Source organism: Exophiala xenobiotica, assembly GCF_000835505.1.
Source record: "Exophiala xenobiotica strain CBS 118157 unplaced genomic scaffold supercont1.4, whole genome shotgun sequence".
Lineage (NCBI taxonomy): Eukaryota > Fungi > Ascomycota > Eurotiomycetes > Chaetothyriales > Herpotrichiellaceae > Exophiala > Exophiala xenobiotica.
Genome location: NW_013562491.1, coordinates 930,496 through 950,754, shown reverse-complemented (window position 1 = coordinate 950,754; position 20,259 = coordinate 930,496). Strand labels below are relative to the sequence as shown.

General features: G+C 51.9%; 6 protein-coding genes across 6 annotated transcripts; 3 read left to right on the top strand and 3 right to left on the bottom strand.

The window, feature by feature from the left end:
- Positions 1-11: 11 nt before the first annotated feature.
- PV05_06522 (uncharacterized protein) lies at positions 12-1,463 on the bottom strand (the record flags this gene model as incomplete). Its single annotated transcript, XM_013459270.1, has 2 exons — positions 12-368; positions 435-1,463. 2 exons carry the CDS (start codon positions 1,461-1,463, stop codon positions 12-14), a joined length of 1,386 nt encoding a protein of 461 aa, XP_013314724.1.
- A 1,246-nt stretch (positions 1,464-2,709) lies between these two features.
- On the top strand, positions 2,710-6,667 carry PV05_06521 (uncharacterized protein). Its single transcript, XM_013459269.1, has 3 exons — positions 2,710-3,195; positions 3,240-5,360; positions 5,467-6,667. The coding sequence occupies exons 1-3, from the start codon at positions 3,022-3,024 to the stop codon at positions 6,034-6,036; spliced, it is 2,865 nt and encodes a 954-aa protein (XP_013314723.1). The 5' UTR covers positions 2,710-3,021; the 3' UTR covers positions 6,037-6,667.
- A 2,070-nt stretch (positions 6,668-8,737) lies between these two features.
- Positions 8,738-9,840, top strand: PV05_06520 (uncharacterized protein; the record flags this gene model as incomplete). The annotated part of the gene is made up of 2 exons (XM_013459268.1): positions 8,738-9,672; positions 9,735-9,840. The coding sequence occupies 2 exons, from the start codon at positions 8,738-8,740 to the stop codon at positions 9,838-9,840; spliced, it is 1,041 nt and encodes a 346-aa protein (XP_013314722.1).
- Positions 9,841-10,586: 746 nt separating this feature from the next.
- Positions 10,587-12,868, bottom strand: PV05_06519 (uncharacterized protein; the record flags this gene model as incomplete). The annotated part of the gene is made up of 2 exons (XM_013459267.1): positions 10,587-11,677; positions 11,731-12,868. 2 exons carry the CDS (start codon positions 12,866-12,868, stop codon positions 10,587-10,589), a joined length of 2,229 nt encoding a protein of 742 aa, XP_013314721.1.
- Positions 12,869-13,286: 418 nt separating this feature from the next.
- PV05_06518 (uncharacterized protein) lies at positions 13,287-14,264 on the top strand (the record flags this gene model as incomplete). The annotated part of the gene is made up of 1 exon (XM_013459266.1): positions 13,287-14,264. One exon carries the CDS (start codon positions 13,287-13,289, stop codon positions 14,262-14,264), a length of 978 nt encoding a protein of 325 aa, XP_013314720.1.
- Positions 14,265-14,417: 153 nt separating this feature from the next.
- On the bottom strand, positions 14,418-19,937 carry PV05_06517 (uncharacterized protein; the record flags this gene model as incomplete). The annotated part of the gene is made up of 2 exons (XM_013459265.1): positions 14,418-19,815; positions 19,864-19,937. The coding sequence occupies 2 exons, from the start codon at positions 19,935-19,937 to the stop codon at positions 14,418-14,420; spliced, it is 5,472 nt and encodes a 1,823-aa protein (XP_013314719.1).
- Positions 19,938-20,259: the final 322 nt, after the last annotated feature.

Genomic DNA, 20,259 nt, shown 5'->3' with positions numbered 1-20,259 from the left:
CATCATGCTCCTCAAGCTTTACTCTTACAGCTGCCTTGACTCCACATCTTGACGGATCGCACAGTCATGCCTCGCTCAGCACCCTCTCCCCAAGTCGGCAACCAGCTGTCCTTTGCATCCCAGAATTCTCTCGGTGCAGTCAGACTCTTGTCACCCCAAGGCTTGTTCGCGACGCCATCCTCGAAGAAGCCATTCGTGGCGCCCACTGCCACATTGAGAATGAGATAGAATGGCTGATCGAATGGAGTACTCTTGCGACCGGTGCTGCTCCACGGATCATACATGGCCGAATTGTTGACCAGTGACGCGCCAAAGTTGCCGAAATCCCACATGTTTTTGTGAGCATCGAACTTGGTAAACATGACTTGCTAAAAGGGCACTTGTCAGTGAAAAGCTCGTAACCAGTCGCGACGAGGTCGCAGGGTCGCACTTACCACCAGCCGAGTATCCACATACATGAACAGATACTTCTCGGACCACTCGAGACCGAAAGTGTGGAAGGCTTTCGAATAATCTGTACGCCGGAGGTTGTGTTTTCCCGACGTCTTCCAGAAGGCGTCAGCATCCGAGATGGGACCCCAGTGCAGAGTACTGCCGACGCTGTCACGACCATCAGGGTATTCGGATCCGGCGTTCCCTCTGAACTCTGCGATATCGATCTCACCACTGGCGGGCCAGGCCCCGTATGCACCGGCCCCATGCTTTCCCTGCGGCTCGGGCATCATCCAGATGGCAGGCCAGAGCCAGTCGCCCACGGGAGCCTTGGCGACAACTTCGACGCGGCCGTAGGTGATGTTCTTGCGCTTGGAAGTGTTCAAGCGGGCACTCCTGACGGGGTTGATGAGCGTTCCCGAGGTCTCATTGCTGCGGACCGAGCAGTCATTTGGGTTTCCCGACACCGCCGTGCAGGTGCCGGCCGTGGTGAGGTTGAGCACGTAGTTGTCGTTCAGTTCAGCAGGAGTGATTCCCGTACTTTCTGTCGTTAAAGTCGGGACTATGTGGAGACCTTCGGCATCAACATACGCATTCTTTGCGTCTTCGGTTGTCCATTCAAATGATCCGCTGCCAAAGCCTCCACGCTGGACCTCGAAGTTCCAGACATTCTTGTCTAGTGTCTCGAAGTCGTCTTCGAGGACCAGGCAGTATTCGAAGTTGGAAACGGATTTGTAGCTGAAGAAGCAAATGACCGCCCCAATTAGTACGCCGACCGCGACTGATGTCCAGAAGATGACTCTCTCCCACTTCCGGCGCGGTTCTTTCTGTTCCAACCAAGGCTTAGGATACTCTGTCCCTGTGAAGCGCGATGATTTGAACTTTCTCCTCGTCGTGTTGTGCTTCTGTAGAACGAAACCCCTGGTGCTTGACCCGGCGCTTGGAGTACCGATTTCATTGCGAGCGCTTGTAAAAGGATTGGAGTGAGAAGAACGCGAGGTGGAACGAGAAATGGTATGGATCTGACTCATGATGTTCGTACTGGGAGGCTGAAACTGAAGAAGATGATCTACCTGTCAAACGTGTCAACCAAAGTTGAAAAGTGACGTTTATGCAGTGTTCGAACGACCACACAAAGTTGGCAACTGCTTGCGGAAGCCACAGGTTTGGTCACTATCACATCCACATGGCGCCACAGAAGGGTTATCTTGAGAGTAGACGTGGCGAGACTCCTCACTCAGAAGCTCGGGGCAAGAGGGCAGGAGGCCCGTTCAAAAGTCAAGAAGCGAGGAAGCCCATTGAGGGTTGCAGCACCAGGCGATCAGGTTCTTCACTCGGGGATAATCAGCCATTCTCCTAGGAAAGAAACGGCGGGATGTGACTGAGGAGCGGGAAAGCACTGACGACACTAGCTTGAGAAAGGAAAGGCAACGGCCTTGAACGGCAAAGAGATTCCCATGGTTCCGCGTCTGAGAACGCCGAAGTGGTGTCTGTAGATGGCGTCTCGAGTGGTCAGCCTCGTCTATCGTTCCATCACCCGTTCCACGACCAATTGACGAGCATTCCGGACGTTTGGGTCTATCTCCGGAGAGGAAGTGGACACGGCACAGTTGTGGGTGTTAGATAGGGTTCGAGGAGATAAGCGAGGGTCGATTGCTCGGGTCTCCTTCCTTTCACGGCAATAGACAACTTTCGTCGTCCCACTAAATTACCTAGCACTGCCTAAACCGGTGCTAGTTAGATTTAATCCATCCGCCAAGATGAAGCTTAAAATGAGAGCTTGGCATAGAGCCTTCCACTTCCACTTCCACATCATCCATGCCATACCCACGCATACCTCACGATCCGCAATCCGCGACACGGGATGTTTTCCGGACCTGCAAGATGGAAGATCACGGCTCCTACCATGCAATCAGTCGGGGATCTATTGGTTGGGACGCTTCGGCCTAGACGAACAAGGCTCCATCCTCCCTACATCAGACTTCATCACCTTCGGACTTGTACCGCCTCATGATTGAGCTCCTTGACCACATGATACTGTGGCCGGCCAACTGGCTTCCGATCTCTTGGGCTTCTAAGCCTTATCCGGCAATGGACGATCGCTTGCTAACCCACCGTGATCTTCCATGGAACCCCCGAAGGTCTGCTTCTAGAAGACAGTGAACACGAGGTGGGCCACTGTTTGTACGCTTCCTCAAGGTAATCCCGCCAAGGTTCAATCTCTTCGAGCTTTCCTCGACTTCAGATGGTCCGGGCGGCGTCAATTTTAGTATCTGGACTCATCTGCAATGGCCGAGATACGGGAGCGAGTCTAGCGCGCTGCGAGGTATTTCTGCTCAAGACGATATGCCAGTGTCGTTAAGCAACCGCTATCACCGTCGGAAGTGTGAGATCGGCAAAGCTTGCCTGTTAAGGGTAAGCCACTGTCTCAAAGGCTCAGAGGTCATCGGAACGCAAATATAAACGACTCTACTGCTCCAACTTCCCCGAAGTTGAATTGTTTTTGACATCTTCTCGACACATACTTTCCACAGACACTCATTTCTGCATCAACTGCTGCAAAAGCTTTGCGGCCTCAGACATCTAGCAATGCAGACTCCTTTCCAGGAAGGCCTGGACGCTTTCTCCTTCGGATTCCCACCTCCCTCTGAACCATCTACTACAATGTCCACGCTACCTACAACCAGTGCCGCACACAGTCGAGGAATTTCACGTTCCTCATCAAATGTATCGCCAAGGACCTCTACCAGAAAGACAGAAATCGTAAGTGGTCGCATCTCTGATTTGAGGTAATGCTGACGTGGAAGCTTGGAAACTATCTGTTCAAAAAGTGTGAACAACAAAGGTGGTTCGAAACGGACGACGAACAATCAACTAATGGTTTTGAGTCAGAATGTCTTGGAATCATCCTCAGAGCTGAAGATGGATCGTATCACAGTGAACCTGCTGCCCTGGACCGCATGTGCCTCCATGTAGCCTGCCACTTCCACACATCTTCTGCAATGACTATGAGATCCGGGGCGGTCTTAGCCATCCTCGAGCAGTGCCCTGGCGGCCAGTCGCAGATGATGCTCGGCACGTCTGGAGTTACCCTCCACGTTGTGGACAGTGTCGCTGACATATTGGGTTTTTCCTCCGACACCCGACCTGATACGGACCTGTTTCTCTGCAGCGAAGAACGATTTCTCTTCGTCCTTGCAGGGCATGGTCAAGCCTTGCTGAGACGAGGGTGGTACGTAGAAGACCTTCTCATTGGTCATCTCTACGGTAATCAGGGGCTAGGTGGCTATTCTCCTCCTCCTCCCAGCACCATCTCCAGAAGCACCGGGCACTCTTCCAGCAACCGATCAGGGGACAGTCGACGGACCAACACTCAGATCCTCCCTTACTTGCCACAATCAGCCCTCCAAGACGCTGTTGTACAGGAAAAGATCAATGTAATTCACAACGCCCTGGAGAAAGAGGAACAAGGCGACAAGGTGTTCGATCCGGAAAAGGAGGGCCAGGAGGCCCCGAAAAGGAAGATGCTGCTCAATCATGCTATCATGGTTGGATTCGCTATGGTCCTGGTCGTTGTCGTCGAGATGGCATGTATCGCGAAGATGGTGACTGAAGTACAGCTGGATGGCAATTACACGAGGTTTGCGCTTGCTGCAACGGTCCCTCTCTTCGCAACCTTCTCGCTCTTCTTCATGATCGTCATCTGTGGCTCCCTATGGCAAATATTTGGTCCGCTCTCATCACTCAAGCAGAACAGCAAGTACTATTCTGCTGTAGCCCCCAAACCTGGCCGATATCCAAACCTCGAGTTACCGCATGTCACCATTCAAATGCCCGTGTACAAGGAAGGTTTGCAAGGTGTTATTATTCCAACAATCACCAGCGTCATGGCGGCGGTCAAGTACTACGAAGAACAAGGCGGAACTGCCTCGATCTTTGTCAACGACGACGGAATGCAACTTATCAGCAAAGACCTTGCGGATGCACGCAAAGCCTACTATGAGCTCAATAACATTGGCTGGTGTGCCCGGCCCCCACACTCAGAGAAGACCAAGAAGAAGCTATGGGGCAAAAAGGTTGAAGAAGACGCTAACGTCGACCCTGAGACAAACGGGTCCAACGGGACATACTTCGTGCGCAAGGGCCAGTTCAAGAAAGCCAGCAACATGAACTATTGCCTGGACTTCTCTCTTCGTGTCGAGGACGAGTACCTTGAGATGGTGAACCAAATCTGTCAAGAGCGTGGGTGCACACCAGAACAGCTACACGTTGATGAAGAGACTCGAATTTACGAACAGGCACGAGAGCGAACCGTGACGAAAGACGAAGGTCGAACTTGGGCCTCCGGGGATGTCCGAGTAGGAGCGATCGTGCTCATCATCGATTCAGACACGCGAGTCCCCGAGGATTGCTTGCTGTATGGTGCCCTCGAGCTGCACGAGAGCCCAGAGGTGGCCTTAATCCAGCATGCTTCGGACATCATGCAGGTGGTGAACAACGCGTTCGAGAATGGTATCACGTACTTCACCAACCTGATCTACACTTCAATCCAGTTTGCGGTCGGGAACGGCGATTGCGCGCCGTTCGTCGGCCACAATACTTTCATCCGATGGGAAGCTTTGCAGTCGATCGCATGGCACGACGAGGAGGACAAATGTACCAAATTCTGGTCGGACAGCCACGTCTCGGAAGATTTCGATGTCAGTCTACGGTTGCAAATGAACGATTTCGTCATCCGCCTTGCTACCTATCACGAAGGTGGATTCAAGGAAGGTGTCAGTCTGACAGTATACGATGAGCTCGCTCGATGGGAAAAGTACGCCTATGGCTGCAACGAGCTGGTCTTCAACCCATTGTACAAGTGGCCATACCGAGGTCCCTTCACACGACTATTCTTGCGCTTCTTGTTTAGCAAGATTAAGATCACGGTGAGTAATTCTCCATATTGAGTCTGGCAGCATTAGTCTTTGCGCAGGGGACGATGCTGCGGGATTTGCATTGCTACCATCATGCTGACTGTTTCGGGTTTAATAGAGCAAGATCACCATTTTCGCATATATTGGGACGTACTACGCTGTCGCCTCAGCCATACCATTGTCGTTGGCAAACTACCTCATCGTTGGATGGTTTGCCAATGACATCGATCAATTCTACCTGACGTCCTGGAAAGTTTTTGTTGGCATGGCCGTGGTGTTCAACGTCCTATCGCCCGTCGGCTATGCAATGCTTCGGCATCGACTTGGGAAAGTGACCTTCTTTGCCTCGCTACTGGATACCGTCAAATGGACGCCGATGTTTCTCCTTTTCTTTGGTGGCATCTCCTTTCATCTGCTCAAGGCTATACTATGCCACTTCTTCAGCATCAAGATGGAATGGACGACGACCGCCAAGGAGTACAACGGAGGCTTTCGAGTGGGCCTCGATCGAATTGTACGCGACTTCAAATGGATGTACCTAGTCATCGTGTTGATGACCGGCGGAATGATCTACCTGGCCTGCTTCGCTCCATACGGCTGGACGATCACGGATTTCTCGGCCATTGTGCCTCTTGCCAACCAGGTCGGATGCCACGCATTATTGCCGTTCGCCTTGGGGCTTTTCTGATGGGAGGAGAACACTCTGTAAGCTACCGGTCTAGATGGACAAGACACGGTACGAGCTGGCCAGGAGTGATTAGCAGTTCTCATTTGTGTGAAGACCATAATGTCATGAGTGGAGCGGATAAGATAATTCCTGCCACCCCCTGAAATGGTTCTACACGCATCACCACCGCAGTATCGCCTTTCCGAGTGTTTGTCCGCATCAATACTGCCATGACTTGGCGGCTGCCAGACCGACATCGATCACATCAGACCTCATGGTCAGTGGCTCAACGGGCCGTGGTTGCTGATGGAAAAGCCCGACGTTCGACTCTCCCTGGTCCAAGCTCGAATGACACGTTGGTGTGGCCAAAGCTGGTCCGTCCACCACGTGGCATGGCCCAAGCTCGGGACGCCGTCGGTGCAAAAGTCTGCCGTCTGTCTCCGGTACCTGCACCTGAAAGGAAGCAAAATCCGCATTGACCTCTCTGGTCAAGCTCGGAGACAAGGGGTTTTGTCCACTTCCTCGCTAGGGGGAAAAGTTTTGCACACACGACACCGTCCTTGATCGCAGAGTCAAAATGAGGAATGCTCGAGATTCTCATTGGATTCCACACCTCCGGTTCTGGTGGTCGGATCACAGGGTGGTCTATGCAGCCCGGACCTGCAGTTTTGCATGTAACTCCCTGCACGGCCGAAGCACCGAAACAGTGGGAATTCTCGTCAGCAACACCATAGAAATCCTCCATGTTCGCGGTAGCCCAGGCTAGCAGGGATTGTTTCTTCAGCCGGCACGTCCAAGACCTGGACATCTCGCCGGGCTCTTTGGCATCGATCAGCTTCGGCGCTGAAGGAGCTTCTGTACCTACCTGGGATGTTTTGTCAGACAACCCTATGCTTGCTTGCAGTAATGAGTCGAGATGGTCAGCAGCCAGTTTCGGTGCCCTGTGCTATTCTTACAGCTCCATGCGAGTTTTCAGGAGCTTGGAGGAGCTCAAGGGATCATGCCACTTCCGATCCAGCCGCAGCTGCAATAGAGCAGTTTCGCACCACATCAACTGCGGAGTCTCTCGGTCCTCTGCCGCGAAACTCAATCTCAAGCCCGCACTGAGCACACAGATCCCAAGGAGGAAGCCGGTTCCATTAAATTTCTAGAAACCTTCCCCATTCGGTCAGACCTTGCCGGCTTGTCCAGATGAAGGGCAACGTAAGGTCCCTGTCCAGCGCAAAAGCCTCGTATGATGGTGAAACGACGCTCTGAGCATGGACCGTGCCCCACGTGGTTTTCTCTCCTCCACCTTCGGAATGGTGTCGCCCTGAAAGATCCGTGCGTCTCGAGGGCTTCATTCAAAGTTCACAAAGATTTGGGCAGATGGTGCCGGTCGCTCTTTGGGTGGCTGGCGCAATCGACGTCTACTGCCTAGCACTTCCGGCATTTCCCTCATGTGGGCTCGAAGATTGGTTTCGTAGCTCCTGGGCCGCAGAGTTTGCCGTCTTTTTTGGTCGCATTCTGCGCAGACTTTTGAGGCGAGGTTTTTGTCCGTAGCAGTCCCAAACGAGGTGGCAGTCGGCTTTACACAGCTCGAAGCAATCCTTTTGCAGGATCCCATTTCCATGGCCCGTGACTCGATGAGCTTGAGAAGGTATTGCTTGGTGCCTTGCCCAAGGTGTACATCATCCTTCCTGGCAGCAGTGGGTGATGCGAAACAGGGCAAAAGAGAGGTTCTCGCTCCTTGTCCGTCCCCTGATCCTTCCGCACGTCCCTTACTGACGGTGCCCCGTCTCCGAAAGGACGATATCTGCCATGCACTCAGCGAATCTGACATTTGACAGCAATGCAATGCGCTTGACCGTTCCGTTCGACGCCAATTCTACCGTCCGACGAAAAGTTGGGATCCTCATGACACCGGTGTGGTTGAACAGTGATGTCGTGCCGGCTGCGACCACCAGGCTGGAGATATTGACGACTAGGACCCTGAGGGGTTCGTCGGCCGCCCCCAGATATTGAGCATCAGCAAGTACGCAGCGATCCAACCATGGTGTCCATGGAATATGGAGAGCGCCTTGACAAAACATCGCCTTCCGAGGTACAACATCCCGGTCAAGGCCCCAGAAACAAAGCTGTCCGCAAGAAGGAGGAAACAAAAGGATAGATCAAGATGATGTCATACTGCGGCTGGGAGTTCGAGTAGAATACTACGATCCGCACGATACGCACGATACGTTGCGAGAGGTATGTCGCATCTCAGCATGTCAGCAGGTCATCCCGGTCAAACGAGGCCAGCACAAATGTCTGTCGGGCATGCAGACATAATGGCACAGCATCCAGGGCAGGTCGTCCGCCGAACGGCTCGCGTCCATCGTCGTCAGTCAATTATTGCTCCGACTCGCTCTGTGCTGCCGGATTGGGATGTCAAAACGACCCCACTCGACCAATCAAGAGGCAAGGCTGCGCGAGGCTGCGCGAGGCTCGGAAGAAACCCTCCCCGATCGTCTGTCCCGACTAGGTAATACCTGTTGAATCGGCCAAACACATGTGCCTCACCAGTGCTCGCCCCAGGGCCATATATTTTGATTTTTATTGTGAGAATGTTCTAACATAGCAAGAAATGAAAGTACAAGTATCAATTTCCCTGCTTTCTCATCACTGGACGTCTCCCCAGAACTGAACTTCTTCCTGCATTTCCTCCACAAGTAACGTCTTTCCCACAAGACCTCCGCACAGCATGTCCCTGTACAAAATTCTCACACTGCCGCTGCGCCGGCTCCGCCTGCCACCTCCAAACTCCTTCGATGGCCAAACGGTTCTGATCACCGGCGCGAATACCGGCCTCGGTCGCGAAGCAGCCCGGCAGGCACTCCAACTCGGCGCTTCGACCGTCATCATGGGTGTCCGCACGCTGTCCAAAGGCGAAGCAGCCAAAGAAGACATCCGCGAATCGACCGGCGTCCGGCCCGAAGCCATCGAGGTGTGGCAGTTGGATATGGAGTCCTTTGAAAGTGTCAAGAGCTTTGCTTCGAGGGCGGAAAGATTCGTCAACGCCGGAGGAAGACTCGACGTGGCCATCATGAACGCCGGCGTGGCCACGGGGAAATTTGTTCAGACGCCCGACGGCTGGGAACGATCGCTGCAAGTCAATTGCTTGTCCACCACGCTGTTGAGCCTGCGATTGCTGCCACTGCTCCAGCATCCAAAGCCGCCCAACAACTCCAACAAGTCGAATTCGACGTCGGTGCCTCATTTGGTCATTGTGGCTAGTGATATACACGAGATAGCCTCCTTCTCGGAGCGCACGGCGCCGAATATCCTGCAGGCTTTGAACGATCAGAAGCAGTGGGAAAAAGGCCAGGCTCGGAACCCGGCTGAAAGATATGCCCTCACCAAGCTACTCGACCACTTCATCGCCATCGAGCTGGCGGACATGGTCACGGCTTCCAGCAAGGGTGCGATGCCTTCTGTCATTGTCAACAGCTTGACGCCGGGATTCTGCAAGTCTGATCTCATGTCGCCGTCTCGGGGAGAGAAGGCACCCCTGCCATTGAGAGTCATGCAGTGGTTGGTGGCGCGAGATGTCACCGAGGGCGCCAAAACGTATGTCGATGCTGCTGTGCAAGGGGTGAGCTCGCATGGCAAATGGCTCGAGAATCAAGTCGTCGCAGAGTAAGTGCTCATCCGCCATGTCTCTAGCAGACTTGGAATCTTAGCTGACGTATCGTATCTAGCCCGGGTAATATCGTAACTGGCCAAGATGCCGTCAGGGCCAGGCAGCAGATTTGGAAGGAGATGCTTGACGTATTGAAGCAGGTCGATGGAGGACTGATGGTGTAGCGGCTTCTTGCTGCAGTCATAGTTTGTACGCATAGTTTCAAGGGGACTTGAGTGAGCTTCATCACCTTGCGACCACCATAGCGTGGCGCTTTTTCTCGGCCGCCTCTTTCCGGCTTCGGTTTCGATTTTCGATCACGTTTGTTGCAGAAGTTGCTCCTGAAGGCACGCCGGTATCGAATTTCCTCCTTCTTCTCGGACAGCTCAAGTCTTGACTTCGGAGACTACACTTGGAATGGGGGGATGGCTCTTGGGCCAAGTAGAAGTACCTTCGACGGTGCAGGAGACACAGCTGACTCGATGTGCGCTGTAGGCCCAGTCATGCTCACTCGAAGGACCTCAGCATTGATATTCTGTGTACACCTCTCGAATTGGCTTCTGCTCACAGGGACTTACGACAAACTCCGACACAATAGAGAAAACCCTTCGCGAACGTTGTTGTGATAGAAATCCAATCAGAAAGGCGCTGCCATCACCTTATCTGCAATGCGCCATCTGCCCATCGTTATAGCATGATTACACCATCATGTCAAAGTCCTTATGTGTTGTCGGCCCACCCTGTCCTAGCACCCCAGCCACCCTGCTTCTTTGCCTTTATTTAGGTGTAGCTTCATAATTCCTAGAATCGATGGCCAAGTCATCATCCCGGTTTTCATTCTCCTCCATCGTGCCACCGACAGGAATGTAAGGTTTCATGCTGGGACCCTTGGGCAGGACAGCGGTGTCAGCGGCTTTCTCACTTTGTCGGCCTAGAGTTCGGGATCCGAGAACGCTGCAAGCTGTCGTTCGTCATCTGCGATTTCGTCCGTTTCCAGTGCTTTATCGGCCTTTTCAGAGCCCTGATGTTCAGCAGCAAGGAGAAGGCGTTCGATACGCTTCTCACCTCCTGCAAATCCATCCTCTATCAACTGGCGGCGCGTCCCCTGAACATCAACACCAGCATCGATGAGAAGCTTCACAATATTCAGGTATTCCTTTCGTACAGCTATGCACAGCGCCTCAACTCCCCATGCATCAACATCGACATCGGCCTGGAGAAACACAGCCACGGTGCCTTCGTGGCCATTCTCGACGGCTTGATTGAATGCATATTTGACGTACCGGCTTGCAATAGCGCTTGCCTTCGGTAGCAAGAGCTGAACGACTCTTTCGTGGCCGGCTCTTGATGCATCACTCAGACTGAAATCGGTGAGGTCGGCTCCAGCTTCCAGTAGAATTTTCACGACTTTATCATGGCCTTTTGCGCATGCTTTTTCGAGAACAGCCGAGTTAGCATCGGCGCCTGCCTGCACCAAGAGCTGAACGACTCTTTCATGGCCGGCTTCTGATGCAAGAAGCAGAGCTTCGCCCGTGGTGGCATTGGCTCTAGCTTTTAGTAGAATTTTTACTACTTCGTCATGGCCTCTACGACATGCTGTTTGGAGGGCAGATTGGGAAGCAGCAGCGCCTGCATCAATCAATGCTTGTATTGCTGAGTCATTTCCATCCTCAGAGGCAATCTCAACGAGTTTGTCTAGAGGAATATCGTCTTCCCCTTTGATAACTGTGAGGTCCATGTCTCGCAAAAGACGTCTGACAATAACCCGCTGATAGCTTCCCAGAGCTTGCTTTAGCAGCCTCGTGACGGTGTGGGTGCTCGAAAGGAGGTTGCTTGGAGGTAGGGCGACCGTCGGAGGTCCAGAATTCTCGGAGCTGGACTTCGAAGACTTCAGAATGGAGTTAAAGACAGCCTCAACTGGCAGCATGTACGAAATTTCATCTTCCACTGAGGACGACACCAGGATACCTAGGAGATTACCCGATTTTCCATCCACTATCCAGGAGCCGCTATCGCCAGACTCTAGATCTTCGTCAATAAATAGGTCCGTCAAAGCAAGGTGAAGATGTACTCACCGGCTAAATGGTATACCTTATGAGCTATAGTCATCCTATCTCCGCCAGGCAAAGGGATCAGAGATGCAGCCTCTGAGCAATTGATGGTGAAAGGCTCAGAATATTTTTGGCTAAGCAAAAGTGGTCGACAGTCCCCGTTAATTTTTCTGGTGTCTGTGATATCGAGGATCTTTCCTTCGAATTCGAATCTGTTGATCAATGAAACTGGAACGATTTCGGGCCACAACAACGCCCAATCTTGGTTCAAGGACACCACCGGGTCAAATCTAAACCGGGCCAGCCTTTCCGGATGAATCGATGCCACAAGCTTCGTCGCTTCAGATGGCTGTCCAAGGCTGTTTGACGGTGGAAACGTAGAAACCCATGCATAAGCCGGAAAGATCTTGAGCCCGTCAGGACCGGAACCTTCGGACATTGACGTTGTCTGCCCAGACCTGCTCGTGTTTTCTGTATCATCACTGTCGTATTCTTCTCCTTCACTGTCCAAATCTTCGATCATCACTGGCGACCAAGGATGATCCCAAGGCTCTTCTTTACAGAGCCAGCCCCGTCCCACAAGAAGGTCTTCTTCTGTCGTTGCGAATGGATGAGCCGCAGTGAGGTAGTAGAAGTTGTCTTCGACGATGACCACACCCCCTATAGTGGCCGTTCTCTGGACTCTGTGGGAAGCAGCCCCAAAGTCTACTGTCACAGGCAAGCCGCAAGCGTCGACAGTGGGCATTTCTCCTGGAGAATTTCGAAGGCCATCGCTATCGCCTCCCACAAATTTGAGGCAGCCTGGTCTTCCCAAAACTCCAAAGCCAGACTCTTGGAAGGTTTTGTCTTTCGACACCTTTTTCATGAGTCGTTTGACGGCTCCACGATCCATGCAGGATAAAACTATTGTCGGCGTAGTGCATTCCTTAAATCGCCCTACCATCCAACAGTCGATTGATCCATCCCAAGCTCTGCCTTTTAGAATTTCTTTGCGGTGAAGTCTGAAGATCGCATCGACAGCGTGGATCAATCGTTCATTCCAGTGCTCTAGCACCGATCCTGCAATGTCCCAAGCTCTCTCATCTTGGAATTTCCGAGATATGTTCACATTGACCGAATCCGCCCGACAGCCTGCACACAAAGACGCCCAGAAAGTGGACATGTCGGCCTTTGACAACCAACCCTTCCACAGCGATTGCGAGGGCAGCGCTATGAGGACGTCCAATGTCATTGTCGCCATTCAGCTCCAAGTTTTTAGGCAAAGGACGGTTTGGTGGACTGCAAAAGCGAAGTTGAATATGATGAGGCTGGAAAGAAGCGATTTTCATGGAATCCGGGCTGTGGCAGTGCGACAGCCTAGCCTCGAGATCGGGCAGGGTTTCAAAAGTGACAGGGATGCCATTGGCCTACAGAAGCGATGAGGCTTGATGGCGGTGGCACTGAGGCGGCTATGCAAGAGAGCGCAAGTACAGCTGAAAACAGGTCTGCAGCTACTTCTGCCTGCTAGCCTTGTCAACATATCATTTTCAGCAGACTCCAGCATTTTCAGCGAAGCGACCTCCGTGGCGTGGCACCGAACTATGTCGGCACTCTTAAAAAAGGCTGTCATCAATCGAGTCGGTCAGAACGATGGCGACCTCATCGTGCCCCTGGCCGAAAGACTGTGGGGTCTGTCTGTGCGAAAGAGTTCCAAGGAGGCAATCTTGCTCATTGAGTTTTACAATGCTAAAACAGCGATACTGGATCCGGCAAGATTCTGTCCAACAAGTCATAATGACCTTGTGAATCTGGTTTCCTTGCTCAAAACGAGGAGCGGTACGTCACTCAAGGACCTTCCATCTGAGGTCTTAGCCAACCAGCACAAGCATGCGTGGTTGGCAGGAAGATCGAACGAGGCTGTACTGGCTGCCATGAAGTTCGCTGCGTCGATATGGTTGATGTCTTCGACATCAGGCTGGTCCGAAGACGAGATATTGTCGGAATTTATCCAGCGGAACCGTCCTTCATGCACTTTCTCAACAAGCGCGACAAATGCATCAGAGATTCAAGTCACAGCAAGAGGTCTCAGTCAGATCGCAGGTATTGACATCCTCTGGACCAGCGACCTGAGAGAACACCTGAAGTATAATCCTCGACAGCGCATACTGAGTCTCTTCCGACATGGCTCTTTCCTGAAAGAGCGGAGCAACAGTGGCTATCCTCAAGGCTTCCTGCAAGAAACTGCCTCGACAATGGCGCTCCTCTTCCCATATGGCGATTCACCACACAAGCGCTGGAACAGACGCATTCGTCGGAAAGCAGAACCAGACGTCGAGGTCGGTCTTGCAACCAACCCGTCTCGAGATCCACAAGACTACCAATACTGGGGCGGACATCTGATCAGCATTCAAAAGACATTCGATACATCCAAACCGGGAACGCTTAGGCAGTGGATCCATGACACCAGAGACGGGAATCAGTTTTACACCTTTTGGTTTGCGGTGTTCGCCATCTTCCTGACTCTGTTGTTTGGATTGATCCAGTCAGTCACAGGGATTTTGCAGGTCATCAAAGACTGAGCCGAAAAGGGTAGAGAGATGAGGAGGTGACACCATAACATAGAAAGGACAGTGGTCGGAGAAACCATATCTGATACAAATCTTCTCGCAGACCTAGAAGCATCCTGTAGCCTTGCCCGTAAGAGACCAATGCTGGCTTGGAGCGCATGGTATTTACTTTGCGTCGTCGTCGTCATCATCTCTTCCTAAAGCCGTCAATGCCATTTTCAGCTCCATCACGATCTTGGTGTCCAACTTGTCTCCGTCCTTGGCATTCTGCCAGGCCAATTCCCTCTCGTCTGAAGGCGCCGTCATTTTTCGTCTGGCATCGTCCTTGAGGGCGAGCACATCTCGTATGTCCTCTGCGATCGCTTTTCGGTGCTCATCAAACCCTTTCAAGGGCAGCACCATTATTGGATCTACAGCTGCTGAAGCACCAGCTTCACGATATGATGAAAGGATATGTGATATGAGAGCCAATGTCGCAGCCTCACTTGCCACGGTCAATGTTAGCACGTCTGTTCCGTCAGCTCTCGTTTGTGGCGTGAGCATAAAGCTGGTGCTGGCACGAGCAAGCTGGTTCGGAAATTGATCGAGGAAGGCGGAAATCTCTGCGGCAATTGCACCTCCAACGCCATGGAGGAGGTTAAGACACAGTGGCAATATACCAGCCGCCCACACTCGGTAGAGGAAGCCACAACCGGGTCTTGGATCGACGTGAGATACGCCGCCAGGTACTCGTTGTAACGACTCGGTCGTTTTAGATGTCATGATCCGACTCAGCACGCCTTCAACAGCAAGATGTTCTGCGACGCTAGGAAGAGAAGATAGCGATGCCAGAAGTTGAACGCAGAAGTCGGCATAGCGTTGTTGATTGTCAAGCTCCGGCCTAGTGAGCAGGTGCGACCAGGAATAGAGCAGCAGACATGACGACAAAAGCCCCGAATTGACTATTCTGGCAGACAACTCTGCCGCAAACTGCGGAAGGCTTGGTAGTCTGAGGATGGCCTGCATAAGCATCACCAGGAGAGTCACATCCCGCGGTCCCACCAAATTGTTCTCGCCATCAATGCTGGTTTTCAGCTTGTTCAGCTTCTGGTCTTGAAGTGTTGCGACAACAGATTCGAAGCCTTTCGCGATAACTTCAGTCGTGATCTCAAGTAACGTTGTGTTCGTTGACTCGATCAGGACGACAGCATTGCTCGTCCCTGGAATAGTCGTCGGCTTCAACTTCTTCCTCACGTGGAACTGAATGGTCATGAATAATATGTAGAGTGTAGAACGCCAATACACCAAGTCCCCATTGATGATTGCTTGTTCATATGATCCATTCCTGAATCGTACGGCGTCCCAGGCAGGCTGCAACAGTTGATAGAAGTCTTCACCTTTCGCACCAGCGGAAAGCAGTTCACCAAGCACGGCCAATGACATCTCCGCCCTGGTCTGGAAGAGCGTGTCAAAGAGGACTTCTGTGGGATACACCTGGGGATTGGACTGGAAACAATTTTGAATCATGTGCGCCATAATCTTCTGAGCTTCTCGGTCCTGAGCGAAGAATCTGCAATGATCCACGCAAAGACGTTGGAGACCCAACAGTAGTTTCATTTCCGAATCTACAACGGAGAGGTTCGTATTTGCTTTGCGAAACTCCGCGGTAAATGACTGGTCAGTAGGTTTCTCACTTCTTCCTCGCCAATGTGGATCAGTAGAAAGCAACTCATCAGCATAGTCGAGGTCATAGAAGAAATTCGCTCCGTACAGTCTCTCGGTAAGGCCGGTCCTCTTGATGTCCGAAGCAGAGAGGCTAGTGTATTTTGAAGAGAAGTTCTTCTTCAGATTCGCGTGAAGAGAGGAATTGTATGCCGAGACTTCGACCGCATTTGATGCCAACCATTCAAGCAGAGGAATGAAGGCTTTGACGTTGTTAAGATCGCTTGATACTTTGGCATAATGCAGCCGGTGATTCAAGAGATCTGTAACAAGGGCGGCAACCGAATTGAACCGGGCTATCTCCGTCTCGCTGGACTGAGACGGCGAACTATTCGCAATGAACGAGGTAAGCTTTGAGACTAGGCCTGTTGAAGAGTCAAGGTCGTTTGTAACCCAGGCCCAATTTTGTTCTGCCTCCAGGACAAATTCTAGCATCGGAATAGCGATGAGTTGTGACAAACTGTGAATGTTCTTGAGCTCATCGATGGCCATTTGCAAAAAGGTCCTGCCGCGAAAACACTTCGTTGGCGCCTGCTCGGATTTGGCTCTCCTCGAGCTATCCGGTGCAGCACCGGTGATGATGACCGTTGCGAGCCATTGTTGAGAGTCTTTCACCAGCAACGTCAGAAATTTCCAAAGTTCGGCGCACTCCTCAGGAGACTGGGATTCCTGATCGATATGCCTCATAAGATGCAGGAGGTCAATGCACGAACTGGAACCCAAGTGACCAAGTAAGGAGGAAGGCTGATGTTGATCAGAAAAAGCCAGCAAAGTTCGAAGCAACCGCAAACATCGCGTACGGCAGACACCCCCCTTGAAAAGAATCCTTATCAAGGAAGGGACGGAATTGAAAATATGCGCCTCGGCCGAAGTCAATTGGAGACCCTGTAGATCACCATAACGGGTGAGTAGTGTTGCTAGAGACAATGCTGAGACCAACTCTGAATCCGCCGGATCTTCAGAAACCGGGGCAGAAGCTTCTGGAGCGGACCTCCTGAAGAAACAGCGCACCATGGGAGCCACTGCCACATTATCGAAGCTTGGGTCTCGGAATGATGAGACAATGAGTTTGGCCGGTTCGACGAAGCGATTGGTGGGAGATACAGTCGAAGCTAGGGCATCACCGACATCGAAGGCATAGCGGATGACGTTCGAGAAGGATTCCATGATGAGAGCATTGATACGGCTTTGTTGCTCTGGAGATTGAAATGACCAGTCAGAACTCTCTTGAAGTGCGTTGAACATGATCTCTGTCGATGCCAGCAACATTGAGGTTTGCATACGCGACGTCATGGATAGCATCGAGCGTCCTCTGCTGGAGGATCTGTTGCTGTTAGAGTCGAAATCTTGATTCCGCAATGCGAGCTGAATCAACGCTTGGTAGAGCTCGGCACATTTTTCCAGGAAATCAAAGGTCCTGAGGGGCACCTCTACGGCAGACACGATCCCAAGAATGTATGTTGAGGTTGATTGTCGTCCAAGAAGGCTTGTACGATTGATTCCAGCCCATACCAGGTGGGGCTGAATCTTGCTCAGCACAATGATGAAGTCCAGGCAAGAGAGCAAAATTCGGCAGTCAAAACTCGGCACGAAACGTTGGCGGAAGGACTGTAGCTCTTGCTCCAGGATCTCGAAAATCAGAGACACAATAGTACCGCCTGAATGCAGCTGGCTGCTCGACTCTTCCAAGATGCTGATACAGTGCTGTTGTGTCACTTCTGCCCCTTTTTGCTCATACATCTTTTGGTGGATAGTAGATAGCAAAGTCGCCAGGAGGCCAATACTTTCAGATACCACCGCTTCGGGGTCATCGAGTGGGGAGAGGCAAGACTGCAGCATTTTCATGTAGCGAAGTTCCAACAACTGACCTATGTAACCAAGTCCGGAGTATTCGAAATCCCATTTGATGATCTTTGTTTGCGCATCAGGATCGGAGATGACTTGACCTTGGACATCTGCAGGCAATATGGATAGAGCTTTCGTGTCCCGACTGGAATAGGTCAATAACCTGCTTTGCATGAGGTCGAGCATGTTGACGGGATTTTCCAGAGCGACATAACTATCGCTCTCATCTTCACGGATGATTTTGTACTGAATACCCTTGATGGCTGGCTGAGTAAAACTTTTGAGGTTCCGGAGTCGGTCCTCCACGTAATGAATACCTTGTGCACTGAAAATGTCTGCCTTCGCAAGAGCCTTTGAGAACTGTAGGAAAGGTAGACATTCGTACGGAAATCGTGCCGCAGAGACATCATAGAAACCTTGAACGAGGGACTCGTCTGCAACGAAGTCGATTGCTGGATCATAAGGTCTTTTACTCGAGTCGTCGATGGAAGTGTTCGAAAGGAGCCCCAATTGTGCTGAGACCAACTCCGGTGTGTATCCGAGGAACGACTGGGAGACAGTGATGAGTTCTTGCAGAGTCTGAAGCTTGAAGGCACAGAGGATGCTCATCGGATCAGACTTTCCCATGCTCAGGATTGCAATGTAATCGAACACATGGCACTGATCGATGACCGCATCGAGCAAAGGATTGGAAGGATCCTCATGCGAATTGCCCATAGGTATCCGGTCTAGCAGATCCTCAAAGATGCTTTGTTGGATGGCACCACCGCTCCCAGAGCTACGTCGGCCCGCCGCAGCGTCAAACGTAGACACCCCTTCGATGGCCTTTTGGGCGTGCTGGCTCTCTCTAGCCTCCTTGATGGTATTGGCCATAACCCATATCTCATGGACAATGATTGCCCAGGCCAGGACCGCAAGACCAGCCTGGACATTTCCAATCGTGGCTTGATTCACCAATACTTCGTTGATCTCGTGAACAGAGTCGATATCATAAAAGTATTCACCGATCCGATTTGGCAGCTTCGTTTGAGACAATGCAGTTTCATTCAGGCTGGCAACGGTTGAGGCAAGGCTCAGTAAGGCTGCAGAGACAAAAGCTGCCAGAGACTGAATCTTCTGTATTGTCACCAGTTGTACAGTGATCTGCGAGGTGAATGTAGAGAAGAATCCGACCGAGGACATCAGCTCCAGCCAGTGGAGAAGTGTGTCCGAAGAAACAGTGGTTTTGGATTGTCTGACGCGTAACAGCAGAATCTCCAACGCCGTTCCAATGGTTTCCAGGGACGAAGTGTCGGCCGTGTCATTCAACAAAGGCATTTGCGATTCATCAATGTCCCATATCCGCCCTGCTTCCAAGTCTTTTAATTCATCGCGTATCACGGCAAGGCCAGCTTCAACATCGTCATCGATAGAGTTGTCAACCTGTGATAATAGTTCGCTGGCTAGGCTGCGGAATTGAGACAATCGGGTGTCTGTAAATTCGGGCAGCAGACTGGCATCCAGAAGCTCCTTTTCTATGCGAAGAATTGTGACTTTCTCTTGCAGGAAGCGGCGCACCAGTCTGGACCGGCGTGAATCTGGACTATCGAATGCACCATCATCTGTCGTCGGGGATCGTAAGCCTTGAAGGTGCTTGTCGATATAGTCCGAACCCAGAGCAGCTTTCAGACTTGCAATTTCAGCCTCGGAGAAACCCTCTTTTAACCTGGACTCCGGCCTATATTGCCATTCTAGGATTGCCAGTCTCAAAGCCTCCAGTTCATCGACATTGACTTGCTTGCTGAGCCAGATTGCATCGCTTTTTATTTCATCAACATCGTAAAGGGAATCTGCGGAAGGTCTGATTCCTGCGCTAGACGTGTCGAAGGAGGTTTTAGAAGAAGAGGAGGGTTTGGGGAAAGATGGGTATGGTTGGGACAGGATCTTCTTTGGTCGGTCGCCGGATAGGATCTCGACTGCTAGACTTGCTCTGGTGTGTTTGTGAGAGAGCAACGCATGCAGGAGATCATCCCAAGATCTGTGGATGGGTTAGCAAGGGTTACTTCATTCTGTGAGTCCAACTTACGGAAGCAGCAGTTCACCCGCGAGACATCTACCCAGATCGGGAAGATATACAGGGCTCAGCGATCCCGGCGCCATGCTGCAGAAGTTTAGCAGAATGGAATCAATGCATGTTTGTCTGCTGGTCGCGATGAATTATCTCAAAGCGCGTCATAGGCCCACCGAATGCTTCGCCGTATGCTCCGCCGTACGGGTTTTCTTGGCGGCGCTCGGCGGCGAGGCGGCCACCTCGTTCAGCATCTTCTACTGCCAACCGGGTGACTCCTGACGATTCACAGAAGAGCAAGGATGAAGACTCACATTCGAGATCAATGCTCCATCGCAGTGCTCCCTGCCTCGGGATAGAGGCAGTGCATCAACTATTGCTTCAAGGTAAATGCCGCGTGAGCGTCCTCCGCCA